Raw genomic sequence first — 15,595 nt, 5'->3', positions numbered from 1 at the left:
CTGAGGTAGATTCCTTTCCAACAAGTTGCTAAATCATTCCTACAAATTAGGCCCGACTTCGATATAAGCATGTTTTAATTAGCTCTAATGTGAAGGCATTCTACTACCAAATGCTGTTTGAAGCTGAAAACCAAGGCAGGAGGCCCAGCTGGGAATCCCTTGACCCCCTAGAATAGACAATGCCGAAACAGTTGAAACAAGGGGTGAGCTGGTCCACTCTTGCATCCCTGCAGAGGGAGGAAGCTCTAGCTGGCACCACGGAGGGGGCAGGAGAAAGGAGCAAGGAGGGCAGTCTGAACCCCAGCTCCGCCAGCCAGCTCCTCTGCTGCCTTCTGTAACGTGATTTATTAGGACCTCAGTCTTCTCACCTCCACAGTGGGGATGTGTGTGTCTAGCACAGTTCTTACAAAGACTTAGTGAGATGATAGAAGTGAGAGAGCCTGGCTCTGAGCCCGCAGTAAGTGCTCAGATAATAATTTGTGCTTATTCTGACCCTGCTTTTCTCCATAAAACAGCACAAACCTTAGAAATAAAAGTCAGTGAGACTGTGCTTTTTTTTTCAAGATGGTGGGTGGAACACATAATTTTACCTCCCCCCTCTTCTAAACCCACTAGACTGGGGTTTCCTGGGTTTCAGTTCAACCCTCTTTCTCTTCAACTTCTTACTTTCCAGCACCCTCTCTCTGTTTCTGATGCCCACTCCTTTGTTGTTTTCTTACAGACCCTTTTGGAGTTATTTAGCTTTCATCTATCTGAATTATGAATACATATGTGTGTATATGAATTATGAATATCTGTGTTATATCTGTCTCCCCTTCTTTGTCATTCTAGTGGGGTTTAGAAGAGGAAAAGCTATTTTCTTAACTGAAATCCAGAAAATCCCAAAGAACAGGCAGCAAGGGCTGAAAGCCCTGAGAGACTTGACCTTTGTGTTAACCTATAGTCCTCTGCAAGGAGATCACACCAGTCAACCCTAAAAGAAATCAACCCTGAATATTCATTGGAAGGACTGATGCTGAAGCTGAAACTCCAATACTCTGGCCACCTGATGCAAAGAGCTGACTCACTGGAAAAGACCCTGATGCTGGGAAAGACTGAGGGCAGGAGAAGGGGCAAGAGGATGAGATGGTGGGATGGCATCACTGACTCGATGGATATGGGTTTGCGCGGACTCCAGGAGTTGGTGATGGACAGGGAGGCCTGGTGTGCTGCAGTTCATGGGGTCGCAAACAGTCGAACACACTTAGTGACTCAACAACAGTCCTCAGAGAAGCTGACTGTTGGCTTTAACCTGGGACTAAGCCAGGGAGAAGAACTCTATAATTAAACAGGAAGTCTGTCTCAGGGATTCCCCCTTGCTATGGATGCGCATGATGCAGGAAACGCAAAGTGCACTAGTGCCCATGGCTGATGCTGGCTGATAAGAGACATGGAGGTCCCCACCCAGCTGCCAGTGAGCTTGTCCCATGCTCCAGCAGAAGTCCCCAGCTTCAAACTGTGTGTAGACACACACAGACCATCCTCAGGGCACCTCAAACCAACATTTGCATTGCCTACCTACATGCTCGTGGCTTTCACAGATGTTGAGGAAACTTACAACCACAGACTAGATCAATCTAGAGCTTTGTTTACAAATAAATGTCAACCAAGAGTTACTAGGCATTTGTAGAAAATAACAGCATAAAAGAGGGACCAGGAAGTGAACCAAAGAGCTAGTCAACAAGAAAACAGAGTTAACGCAGCAAACAGAAAATGAGCTTTTTAAACAATTGAATTATCGTCTTCAAAAAGATTCAAGATGTTCATATATCCGTTTAGAAAAGGATGCGCTACTATAACATAAGATCAATCAAGAAACAATACAGTATTCTGGGAAATGAAAAAGTGATTACAGAAATAGAAATGATACTTATTAGAAGCATCGAACTAAAGAACGGTTATGCCTGGAAGTATACCCACCACACTTCACTCTGTGATTAACCCTAGGGAGCAGGGCTGAGAGGGTAGTGGGGAAAATGAAAGAGGATGAGAGAGGCTCTACTTTTTTTTCCTCTTGACATATTTCAGTGTATTTTATAGAGAATAAAAACAATTTTAAAAAAAGAGAGAAAGGCGAGGAACTTTCCTGGTGGTCTAGTGGTTAGGAATCTGCCTTCTAATGCAGGGGATGCAAGTTCGATCCCTGGCTGGGGTATTAAGATCGTATAAATCTCAAGGCAACTAAGCCTGTGCTGCAACTACTGAGCCCATACACTGCAATGAAGAGCCCATGCACCTGAATGAAGACACAGTGCAGCTAAAATTTGTTTAAAATAAAATAAAAAATAATACTGCCTTCCCTGGTGGTTCAGAGAGTAAAGCGTCTGCCTGCAGTGTGGGAGACCCAGGTTCGATGCCTGGGTTGGGAAGATCCGCTGGAGAAGGAAATGGCAACCCACTCTGGTACTCTTGCCTGGAAAATCCCATGGACGGAGAAGCCTGGCAGGCTATAGTCCATGGGGTCGCAAAGAGTCAGACACAACACAACTGAGCAACTTCACTTTCACTTTTAAGACACAGAGGGAAATGAAAGAAGAATGAAATGAAATTGGGAGTGAATTAATGAGCAAAAGATGTCCTATGATATCCTATGTCATGCCTACAAGTGACCCAGGCATTTGCCTCTGAGCTTCTTGGTTGCTCAGAGAAGATGAAAGATTGGTAAAGAGACCACTATGGCTGCTGACTTACACTGGGGCAGGACAAAGAGGCTCTTGAAGAACGTGACAGGACCTCAGTCCAAAGAGAAAGCCACGGCCCCCTGCCCAGATGTGCCTCACTCAGGCAGGACCCAGAAGCTCCTCAGGAACCAAAGCGGTGGAGTCTTCCCCACCACACAGGAAAACGTGTGACATTTCAACGCAAAAACTCTGGAATCCTACCTAGGAATGTGTTAGAAACTCGCTGGGCCCCAGAATATCCCACTAATGACCATTTTTCTTCATTTGTTCCTAAGAAGCAGTTATCCACCTGTTCTCACTCACAGCATGAAATAAAGGAGAATCCAGTCAGTGACTCAAAAGTCTCTAAAAATTAACAACACGCTGGCCCCTGATTTCTTGGGGTCAGAGAAGAAGGTGGGTCTTCTCCCCCAAATGCAGCTCCCTCTGAAAGAGATACCGCGATGCTTCCCTTTCCACTCATTCACTCCCAAACTGCGGGGCTCACAGCTATACGTGGGGCTGCCTGAAGACAGCGACCAGAGGACACAAGAATTCAAGGAGTGGGCAGCCCCCTTGCCTCAGGTTGGGACACACTGGAGCCCAGCTCCAAACTTCCCTGTGGGTCACTTTCATCATTACGTATATTCCAGGCCAGTACCTCCCTCTGCCCAGTCACACTTCCCCTACTCCGTTCAAGGTGCTCCTCCTGAGAACGTCCCTGCAAATACACCTTCCACAGGCAACTCTCCATCTGAGTCCGTTTCCAAGGAGTTCCACGTAAAGTTGTCTCCCAGATGGAGACACTCCCCCTGACCCACAGGGGTCCTGAAGAAGGCAAGAATCTCAGAGACACCCGACCAAGTGCAATCCAGGCTTACATGCCCCAGGCCAGCAGCACATCCCTGCTGGCCGAGGCCAAGACACAAAGTTCCTCCATCGTCTAGACGAGAGCCGGTTCTGTAAGTGTGCTCCCTAGACTGGCAGCACTGGCATAGCCAACCGTGGGCAGTGTGCATTTCCAACTCCTGCCCAGACCTACTGAGTAAGAACTGCGGGGTGCGGCGAGGCGGGCGTGGTGCGGGGCTGTGTGCATGGCGCCGGCATTCTGAGTTTCAACTGCCCTCCAGGTAATTCTGCTGCACTGAAGTTTGAGAAGCAGAGCATCTCTGACTACTGAGGGAAATCAAACATAAGTCATTAAACTTTCCCACAGCAGAATGTAAATTGGTGCAGCCACTATGAAAAACAGTATGGAGGTTACTCAAAAGACTAAAAATAGAGTTACCATATGATCCAGCAATCTTACCCCTAGGTATACATCTGGAAAAAATGAAAACTCTAATTCAAAAATATACATGCACTCCAGTGTTCACAGCAGCATAATTTACAATTGCTAATTCATGGAGGCAACCTAAGTGTCCAACAAAAGACGAATGGATAAAGAAAATGTGGTGTGTGTGTGTGTGTGTGTTTATATACATACATACATACATATATATAATATTACTCAGCCATAAAAAATGAAATATTGCCATTTGTAGCAACATGGACAGACTTAAAGAATATTATACTAAGTGAAGTAAGTCAGACAGAGAAAAATAATATATGACATCACTTATATGCGGAATCTAAACAATAATAAAATCAACTTATTAACAAAGCAAAAACAGACTCACAGACATAGAAAATAAACTTATGGTTAACAAAGGGGAAAGGAGAGGAGGGATAAATTAGGAGTATGCAATTAACAGATAGACGCTGCATGCACGCTAACTCACTTCAATCGTGTCTGACTCTTTGTGACCCTATGGCCTCATAGCCCGCCAGGCTCCCCTGTCCGTGTATGGGATTCTCCAGGCAACAATACTGGAGTGGGTTGCCATGCCCTCCTCCAGCGGATCTTCCTGACCCAGGGATCGAACCTGCATCCATTACATCTCCTGAACTGGCAGGTGAGTTCTTTACCACTAGCGCCACCTGGGAAGCCCAACAGATATACACTACCACACATAAAATAAACAACAAATTCAGTACCTTGAAACCTATAATGGAAAAGAATCTGAAAAAAAAAAAAACATATATGACGACTAAATCACTTTGTTGTACACCTAAAACTAACACAATATTGTAAACCAACTATATGCAATAAAAAGAGAAACAGAATGCCAGATCCATATAGGTGAAGAATATTTTATAGGCATTTATAATAATATTAAACCCTCTACCAAAACAAACAAAAATTTTCCTACAGCAGAAGACCAAGAGACAGTCACCAACAATGGTCTGGATCCAGCAACAACGAACAGTTCATACTCTGAACGATAACTGTAGCGCCCCCGCGTCTTTCCACTTAAAACCTAAGCAGCTCGAATTCAACCCTCCGCATGATGACCCCTACTGGTATCCCTCTCTCCTGCAGGCCGGTCTCCCCAACTTAGGCTGACAGTATCCCCAAACCACCTTGCAAGAGCTGCCCCTCTGCCTAGAAGGTCTTCCCACCACCCTGCATGCACCCCACATAGCCCGCTTGGTGTTTCTTGTAAGACTTTGCTATTTGAAGCCTACTCACACCTCTGACACTGTCATTTCCCCACACAGTTATATAGTTAATTGTGACTCTGCATTCTGAGCCAAAATATTACAGAGCCACATGGTCTTTCATCTAGGAAAGCCAAGTTTCCTATCAAGTCACTGACCCTTCAGGACAGGGCTGAATCCCCTAGCACACAGTAGGCACTCAAGAAAACTTGTTGAGCATCAGAAAAACCCAGCAGAAAATCCAGCCTTGTAAAACCACAACCCTGTTGCTCTTTCTTGCAGGCACCAGAAACAGCAACTGTACAGTAGGAAATTTAAGCCTCAGGATAATTGATCAAAATTTATTATCCTGTGTTATACAACATGTTTTCACTAAGTTATAAAATTACAATTTACCACAACTCATTAAGTTAATAATTACTTGCCATATGTTTTTCCTGCTGCTCCCAAACCATGCTGAAACATCACTACGTAGGTTTTCAGTCCATGTAAACAAATAAAAAAAGATAATGGCCAACCGTGTGGATAAAGGATTTGCTGACAGGGAGACACAGGACTGAAATACCAGACAGAAAGCGTGAACCTCAAACTCTGCCACTGTCATCACCATCATCTCCTAGTTTACCTGCGCCACTTTCCAGATCAGTGGTTCTCAAACAGGGGTGATTTTGCTCCCCACCCCTCAGGGAACACTTAGCAAAGTCTGGAAACATTTTTGATTGTCATGACTCGAGGGGAGGTGCTACTGGCATCAGTTGGTAGCGGCCAAGAATGCTGCTCCACATTTCATCATGCATGGAACAACCCCTACAACAAGGAATTGTCAGGTCCAAACTGTCAATATTGCTGAGGTTGGGAAACATTGCTCTAGATTACAGGGAACTTCCATATCCGTTACTTTAATCTGAGCTTCATAGCAACAATATGAGGAAGGCATTATGCCTCCCTTGTACAGATGAAAAAAACTGAGACTTGGAGAGGTTAAATGATGTGCACAGGTCACCAGCCCTCGCCAGTGAACCACACAGCTGCAATTTGTACTGGTCTTCTCTGCCTCCAAAACCCACCTTCCCTCCCACACAGATTCAAGAAGGAAGAAGGAAAAAAAAGAGGCAAAGGAAGTGCACAGCTCCTTGTCCCTCCATAATGCTGTGCAGTGACCGCTTCAAACTGGAGGCCCGGGAAAATCAGATCCAGAGACCACGGCACGAACAGACCTCACGTTAGGAAGACCCTTTGCCCAGCAGCTTGCGCTGAAACTAGATTTCTCTTGCATTTTAACTTTCAATTGTGCTGTTCTTTGTGAATAGAAATGAAAGCATTTCCTGCTGGCGCTGAGTGCCTTACAAGCAGGATTTCTAGTCCTCAAGGGAACCTCATGGGGGTCAGGGGTTGGGGTGGGGGGAAGTATTGATGTGCCCATTTTCCGGATGAGGAGACTGAGGCACAGGGAAGTGAAATAACTTCCCTGCATTGAGGATCAAAGCCATGTCTGCTGGGTTACAGAATTTACACTGCCTTTCTAACCTGAGACCAGCACTGGGAAATCAGAGGAGCAAAATAAATGCCCTACAGAATCACATGGGGCTGGCAGCTATGCCACACAGAGATCCTTGGGATAAGGATAAGGCTCTTCCCAGCTTATTGGCTGCTCTCCATGCTGGGCTCAGTCCCCCAGGCCTACGCAGGGAAGCTCTTCTAGGAATGTCAGGTCAGCCAAAAGACTCTTGGCCTCTGCCCTGCCCTGAACACCATGCGCTCACTGCAAAAGTCTTCAGATTATAAGAGCCAAACAGATGCTAAGTTCTTCAAGCCACAGGGAACAACAGGCCAGCCCAGAATTCATGCATTCAGCAAATATTTACCTAGCACCTATGTGCCAGGCCAGCTCTGGGAATACAAAAGTAAAAGGAGACAGAGACGGTGGTAACCTACCTACTGAAGTATATGAGAGCCCAGCTCTTCAAAAAGCATAATCCTCATCCTTGCCACGGGGACCCCACTCTACAGTTATAAAGGACATGCCCAGACTTTATTTCATTAGATTTCCACACCACAGCCCCCCATCTCACAAGACTAAGGGTCACTAATTTGCTCTCCTTTTTGCACAGAGGGGAACACAGGTCCCGGGTATGGCATTTTCATGCTCAAGGTCATCCAGTAGACTGGGGACAGCTGTGCCAGACCTGGGCTGCTGCTCCTGACATCGGTAAGGTATAGAAGTGTGGTCCTTGTGGAATCTTTGGGACAGGCTGGGGGAGGACATCCTATAGAGAACATCCTTGGACAGAAAGTGAAAAAGCCTCCTAACAGAAACACAGGCGCCCTTCCAAAGTTCCCCCAGGACCAGCCAGCCCAGGGCTCCTCTCCCAGGGACCTGCCCACAGCCACCAGTGTCCCAGCAGAAAGATGCCATGGGGATCTCACCTACCAGGGATGCTGAGCAGGCCTCTCCAATCTCAAGTCTGGGTGAAGGTGGGACCAGGCCCTCCCACTTCGTGGATTTTCGTCACAAGGAGCCACCAATCACTCACTACCCAAGCTTGTCTAGATCGCATCCAGGGGTAAGATGCTGTGCCCAGAGCTGTGGGGGTGGAGAGTTGAATCATTCACCCACCAGCACAATTTCCTGAGTAATTATCGGTCAGGCACTGTGCCAGGTGCTGGGCACGGTTTCTGCCTGGTGGGAGCCCACAAAACCCTGTATACAAACAACTGAACCACTGCTACATAACATGTGGTCTCCGGAGTGGCAGCAGCAGGACTGGGAGCTCGTCAGACACGCAGACCCTCAGGACCCCAGCACAAATTAGCTGAATCAGAATCTCAGGGCATGAAGGGTGCCCCGGAACCTGTGTTTTAAATCTTGCCAGATGATTCCTATTGTGTCCATGAATTTGAGAACTCCTGGTCTAGACCACAAGGCCTTCCCCAACCTCACTACTTAAAATGGCAAACCAGTCCCTGGACCTGACACTCCTAACTCTCTTCCCTGCTTCCTTTTTCTCCATAGTTGTACTGATGGCATGGGTCACAATACCACAACGATCTCATCCATATATTTATGACCTCCCATGCTGATACATAAGCTCCAGAGGGAAGCAATTTGAGTTACTTTGTTTCACTTCTGTTGCCAAGTACCGTGCCTAGCACAAAGATGTGCTCTATAACTCTTTGTTGACTGAGTGATGGATGGCAGAACATGCCAAAACCCAGTAACCAGTTCTTGGGGGGATGCCTGGAAAAAGACAGAAGGTTACTGACCATGGAGCACTGCATGGAGAAAATGGTACCCAAGTTGGCCCTGAAGGATGTTTGAAACAGGGATGAAGGATATATGGAACACAGAGATGCTAAGCCTCTCACTGGAATAGGTCCCAAGTGGTAGATACCATTGCTATCTAATTAGTAGCCGGTATACGCCAAGAACTTTTATACCCTATATTAACTCAATTAACTCTCCCGAACCTCAGAAGTAGACAGTGTTGTCCTTAAGAGGACACTGAGGCTCAAAGATATTAAATAATTTGCCCCACTCACAGAAAACTTGTATAAGGATGTTCACAGCAGCTTCATTTATAACAGCCCCAACATGGAAACAAACACAAATGTCCACTGGCAGGTGAAGAAATAAACCAATACAATGCAATATTACTAAGCAATAAAATAGAACAAATTAGGGATAAATACAACATGAATGAATCTTAAGGACACTTCATTGAGCAAAATGAACCCAGATGCAAAAATGTATATGCTTCATATGAAGTTATAGGACTTAAATTGACTTAGTACACATAAACTGAATTTAAATAAACCACTGATAATAGAAATCAGGTAAGTAGTTTCCTCCAGAGGTAGGGAGTGTTGACTGGAAAGAAGCATGAGGGAACTTTCAGGGGTACAGAATGTTCTATATCTGGATTTGGATAGGGGTCACAAGGGTGGTTATATTTGTCAAAACTCATGGAACAGTACACTTCAAATTTCCATTTTAGTGCATGTAAATCACACCTCAATGAGCTAAAATCATTTGCCCTAGGTCACAAAGACACAAGCGGCTATTTGAATCCAGATTTGTTCAATGCCACTGGCCGGTTTCCACTAGTCTGCCATCATTGAGCGGGGAGCCCCAGGTAATGTGCCCATCCTGCTAAAGCACCTTGCCACAACCCAAATAAAGGGACTTCATAGTTACCCTAGAAGGATGTCATAACTTCTAACTCCCAGACCATGACAGAGACCTGTGCGGAATGCCAGACAAGCATCAAACTGGGAGTCCAGGACCTCGGGTTCAGGCCTCCGCTGTGCTCTTCATCTGCTGTGTAAACTGTGAGTGTCCTACTCCATGACTCAGTCTCCCCTTGTGTGAAGGAAGAAGGAGGGGATCAGCGGTTCCCCGTAGGGAGACACACAGAGCTACAAGGCCACAAATCCCTATGCTCAACCAGGCACCATTACTACATGAAATAAGTAATGTGCCTCTTTCACATCTTATAAGCTATTTTTCAAATGCATGCTAATATTATTGTGATTAATAAAATAAACATCTATTTCAAAGCAAAAATGAAACCCTAGCAGCTTTGTTATTGTGCATTTTCTCAAACAAAAGATACCAAAAGAACAGCCACTGCTCATGACTTTGGTTTAAAGAGGCTGGAATCTCTATGTTAGAGGATTACTAAGGGGACAGTCACCAAGGGCCCTTCCAGATCAACTGCCCCATGGTTGTCCAGCGTCACTTGGCAAAGGCTTGTCCTTGTGTTTCTCAGGTTTGGGTCCTTGTGGGGACCGGGCTCTTATCTAGACTCCAGTGACCAAGCCCCCAACGTGTGGGTCACGTCCTGGCTGTGCACCCCAGTCTATAGATCCCAATTGTGGTCATGGTTGCATCTTGGGTGTGTCTCCCCTCCAGTCTGGAGAGTGACCAGGATCTCCCCAGTCCCTCCTTGCTGTACCAAGAAGCTTGGGAGAACAAGGGGCATCAGTTTCTTGGTACAACTTGCACCACCACCCCCAACCACTAGCACTGAAGTGCCCATTGGTGATCTGCTACCAACAAACAGGCTTCTGACTCATCCCTCCCTGAGCCAAGTGACATCCTCTGTCTCCCCCTGCCACCAGGCTGCAGGATTGAGAAGCATTTCCCACATCCAAGTAGAAAGTCAGATCTGGTTTTCACCTACCCTAGTGACCCAAACGCCACCCTCCTCCCACCTGGACACACCCTGCGTTCTGGGCCAGGGGTCGGGAGATCACAGACAGAAACCAGAATCACCAGCTTCTCCTTTCCTGACTGGTTTCCTCCCACCAGGGTTTCACACTGGATCTTGGTGCTGAGTCAGAGCTTTACAGAACATCAGAATAAAGCAAGGGCCTCGGCTGAATGCCACCTCCCAAAGGCCCCCTTAGGAGACCACCTCACTCTAAGGGCGTTTACAGAAACACCACCCTGCAAAGGAGCACTGCAGGTGAGGGACACCCACCTAACCAGACTTTGAGACACACATTCCCAGACTCACCCATGCCCCCAAACCAGAGGCTGGAACCTGGCCAACTTCATATTTAAAAAAATAACAAAGCCAAGGGCAGCAGATAGACCACTGCCCACCCCCCACCCCCCCATCCAACTGTCTTCTGCTTCCTAAAGATTCCACTTGCTACTTCTCATCAATTTCCGCTCCATCAGATGGAAGCGGCCAGAGAACCGGCCTTCTCTTGAAGACACCATCCTCCTCTTTTGCTTCTAACTTTGCAGGTCACCGGACCAAAGATAAATCGCCCCATCCTCTGCGCGATCTCACTTACCGCCCGTCCCCGCCCCAGGTCTGGGGGCCCCGGACCCCACCCCATGCCCCAGGGGAACTGCGCAGGGCTCTGCCCCTAGACTTCAGAACCCGCTCCCCAAAGCCTGAGGACGCAGCCAGCGAGGTTCAGCCGGGGCGGCCCCCAGGTTCCGCGCAGGGACGCCCCCTCCCCGCAGCATCCCCATAGCAAGAAGCTTGAAGAAGAGCCTGCGGGGTGGGGTTAAGACCCTGGAGGGGCGCCGACCCAGCCACCGGACTGGCACTCACCACGCAGCGCCACGGAGCCCGCGCGTCTGCGCCTTGGCCGCGGGGAAACCCACGCGCGCCGTTCAATCCGGGCTCCGAGTGACGAAAAGCCGCTCTCGGCTCCGGCCAGCCCCGGACCGACGCACCGACCCGCGGACGCACGGACTGTCCGGCTTCCTAACTTAAGTTTGAAAGTTCCCTCCGGGGCGAAAGAAGAGTCTCGGACTGCGCCGCTGCCCCGCAGGGTCCAGGGCTGGGCTGGCAGCGCGGAGCGGGGTCGGACGCCGCCCGTCCCGGCTTCCAGAAGCGAGAGCTCTCACCGCGCCCGGGCCGCGCAGCGCGGCGGGGACTTGGCTGCGGGTATGACCTGGTCACGGGTTGGGGTGGCGATCTCGGGAAAGAAGGGGCGCCCCTCGCCACAACTCCAGTCGGGAAAGCGCCCGCTCGCCGTTCCGGGGAGGGGACAGGCCTCGATGGGCCATTACCAGCTCCGAATCCGAGGCTCCGCTGGGCGATGACAACCGATTCGTAAACGGCCCAATTCGTGCGCTTCGGCGGCAAGAAGTAAAAAACCCCGACGCGCGGGTGTGGACGGCCGGGCGCGGGATGCTGCTGCCCCTGGGTGTGACCGCGCGTGACTGGGTGACTGTCAGGGCGATTCGTGTGCCTGAGATTCACCGTCCACGGGGTGGGTGGCTGTGGGTGACAGCGTGCGCCTGTGGAAGTCACTGGGAGCGCGGGCGAGTGGCTGTCGGAGCGACTTCTTTGTGTGCTTGCCCCGAGTTGTGGCCGCGTGGGGCGGCGTGGGGGCACGGGACGCGGTGTGCGGCGGCGTCGCGTGAGAACCGTGACTTGTGCGTGGCGGGGTGGCAGTGCAGGTGGGCGCGTGACTGTGTGGTTGTGTACGGACGAGGGTGACCTGTGCGGGACGGTAGTGCGAGCAGGTGCGTGGCTGGGCGACACTGGCTCACTGCGCATCGGCTCGTGAATGCGGGCGAGGCCGTCAGGGGCGACGTGGTGAGTGTGTCACTGTGACTTCGTGTGAGCAACTGTCGGGTGACTTCTGCCTGTGATCCCAACAACTCCGGGCGTTGAGTGTCACCGCCAAGGGGATCGGCGCGAGCGGCGTGTGTGCCCGTCGGCAGGGCTGGGGGGGGTGCGTGTGCCCGCGCGTCCACACCGCCAGCATCTCCCCGCGCGTGTCCCCGAGAGCGCCCGCGTCCCGAGCCGCCGGGTGACCGCTGCCCGCGCGCTCCAGCCCGGGACGCTCCGGCGCGGCGCGGGGTCCGAAGGCGCGGGCAGGCCCCGCCCGCCGGGCCCCCACCCCGCCCCCGCCTACCTTGCCGCAGTGGTAATAGTCCAGGGGCGCCAGGCCGGCCGGCTCGGCCCCGGGCCGCGCGCCCACCGCGGGCGCCGAGGGGTACAGGCGGACGTCCATGGCGGGCGCGGCGGCGGCGGCGGCGGCTCCCGCGGGCAGTGCCTGGGCGGGCGGCGGGTGGGAGCCAGTGTGCGAGCGGGTGTGCGAGCGCGGGGGGCGGGCCGGGGGCGGCGCCCGGGGAGCGCCCCGCCCCCGCCCGCCCGCCCGCCCGCCCGCGCGCGCTATTGTTCCGGCCGCGGGCGCCGCGGAGGGCCGGGGGCCTGGGCCCGGGGGGGAGACCGCTCCCGCGGGCCCGGCAGCCGCCGGGTCCCCCGCCCGGCTCTCCGCCCCCGCGGGTCCCGGCGGGTGGCGCGCCCGTCCAGACGGCCCTGTCCCGTCCCGCCTTCCGCCACCAAGGGTGAGGGGAGGGAGAAAGCCGTACTACACCCCTCGCCAGAAGTGGGACTCTCCCCGCCCTAGATACCAGGGCGTTGCTGAGCCCGGAAGGTGGCAGAAGAGAAGGAACACTTTCGCAGATGGATGCTGCGTTACCCGGAGTTGCCCAGAGCCCGAGGCCGGCCGATCGTAGGATGTCCTCGCTCCCGGTCCCACTGATCTGAGTCACTGAAAGAGCGGCCCTGAGGGGCCTGGGGGGCTGCTGCTTAAATTCTCACTTTACAGATGAGGAAACTGAGGCAAGGACTTGTGGGATCGGTAACGGAGTGGGCTCCGCGGTCCCCAGAGGATCCAGCACTGAAACCGCCTGGAGGAGTCTAAAGCATCCTTTAATGACAGAGAGGGAAGGGGCATAGAAAGAAGAGACTAGGAACTGAAGTTCTGGGGAAGCAGCCAGAATCGGCCACCCCCATCATCACGACCAACAAACGCCACCACTAACCACCACGGTCTCCTGGAGTGAGAGACTGGAAGTGAGATGGCTCCCACAGTGGGGCAGAGAGGTGACTGAGACGAGCTCCCCCTCCCACAAAAAAAGCCCCTAACTCCTCCCATCACCAGCTGGACAGCTAGCCTGTGTTGCTCCTCCCCTTCCCATCTAAGAATTGTCTACTCGGAGGGCCTCTACGCCCTCACTTTCCACGGACTGGGCCACCAGCCCTGCCCTCTGGTTCCCGACTCTGGCACACTCAGGATGCCTGGCTGGGAAGGGTCTGAGGCCAGGAGGTGGAAGCAGGTCAGAATGGGAGTCTTGAATGGCAGCAGAACATGAGATGGCATCTGGAGAAAAGGCAGTGAGCCTCTTGCCCTCACAGGAACCAGCTTGGAATTTAGCTCCCAACTGTGATCTGGGCTTTGCTGGTCCTGGCTTCAAGCTAGGACCACTTATTCATGACCATAAGGATGCCCTGATACAGGATAGGTGAGGGAGAGAGGCTTTCGCTAAAGGTTTGGGAACAACAGAGGGAAATTACAGCTCAGAAAGGAAAGAACTTCTAAATACATTTCATCAATCATTGTTTCTAAAATTCATTGTCATATCTCATTAGAATGAATTTCCACTGGTCCCTCTCCTTTTTTTTTTTTTTTTCCAATCTGAACATCCAACTGACCCAGCAGCATTTATTGAAAAGATCACCTTTCCTCCCACTTCTCTGCAGTGTTAACTTTGTCATAAACCAGGTAGTCCATATGTTCATCTGACGGTTTCTGAATTTTCTAGTCTGTTCCATTAGCCTGTTTGTCTGTCCTTGAGCCATTGTCACATTGACTGGATTTCTGTAGTTTTCGATAAGTCTTTAATATCCCATAGACTAAATCTACCCACTTTTAAAATGTAGAGTGCCTTGACTATTCTTGACATTTGCACTTTCATAAAACACACACAATCCTGCTGAAATTTGATTGCTATCACATAGAATCTTTAGATCAATTTGGGTAAAACTGACAGTAAATATTAGGCCTTCCTATCCATAAACATGGTATGTCCCTTCACTTATTTAGGTTTTTTAAAAAAGTCATCTCAGCAGTGTTTTGTAGTTTCTTATATATATAACTTGCACACATTTTAATAGATTTAGTCCTGGATATTTTATGGTTTTGATGCTATTATCAATGGTTTTTTAATTCGTGAGGATTTTTTTTTTTTAATTTTCTGTTTGCTGCCAATATAATGTGCTGGTTTTAAAATACGTCAGCAAATTATTTGCTGCTGCTGCTAAGTCACTTCAGTTGTGTCCGATTCTCTGCGACCTCATAGATAGCAGCCCACCAGGCTCCCCCGTCCCTGGGATTCTCCAGGCAAGAACACTGGAGTGGGTTGCCATTTCCTTCTCCAATGCAGGAAAGTGAAAAGTGAAAGTGAAGTTGCTCAGTCATGTCGAACTCTCAGCGACCCCATAGACTGTAGCCTACCAGGCTCCTCTGTCCATGGGATTTTCCAGGCAAGAGTACTGGAGTGGGTTGCAGATTATTTGATATCCTCCCAAATAATGGAGCCTTATAACCTTCCTCTTTAAAAGTGTTGGTTTTAATGGTTTTTAATAAATTGAATGTAGCAGAAGTGATACAGAATTGAGTCTAGGTTATGAAAGTTGATATATCTTTTGCCTGGCTCTTTGTCTTGGGACATTTGTCTTTGGAACACTAAGCACTATGTAAGAAGCCCTAGGCTGCTTTGAAGAAGTCTAAAGTAGCCCACACAGAGAATCCATATGCAGTGACCTTAAGACTGAAAAAGGAGAGGAAAATGCCACTAGTCGCCTGCCATTCTAGCTCCATATACTGACTGACTGCAATCTTGAAACAATGAAAAATCCTGAAACATCCAGCTGAGTTCTTTCTCAATCCAAAATGCACAGAAATCATGAGAGATAATAAACAATTATAATTTTAAATCATAAAGTTTTGGAATGATTTGTTACTTGGGAATAGAGATCTGGAACATACATAGAAATAGATTTTTGTGCAATGCCTCTATATCTAGCAACACT

At 49.8% G+C, this 15,595-nt stretch overlaps 1 protein-coding gene across 3 annotated transcripts in view; it reads right to left on the bottom strand.

The window, feature by feature from the left end:
- TOX2 (TOX high mobility group box family member 2) overlaps positions 1-12,762 on the bottom strand; it is a 154,511-nt gene extending 141,749 nt beyond the window's left edge. For 2 of the 3 annotated variants that reach the window (XM_018057894.1, XM_018057895.1), the window contains exon 1: positions 12,630-12,762. In XM_018057894.1, the coding sequence (XP_017913383.1) occupies positions 12,630-12,728 (99 nt within the window). In that variant the 5' untranslated portion in view covers positions 12,729-12,762. The remainder of the gene's footprint in view (positions 1-12,629) is intronic. The other variant, XM_018057896.1, reaches the window with a different exon arrangement.

This window comes from Capra hircus, chromosome 13, assembly GCF_001704415.2.
Source record: "Capra hircus breed San Clemente chromosome 13, ASM170441v1, whole genome shotgun sequence".
Taxonomy (NCBI): Eukaryota; Metazoa; Chordata; class Mammalia; order Artiodactyla; family Bovidae; genus Capra; species Capra hircus.
Note: the sequence above shows the minus strand (reverse complement) of the source record. Positions and strands in the feature narration are given on the sequence as shown.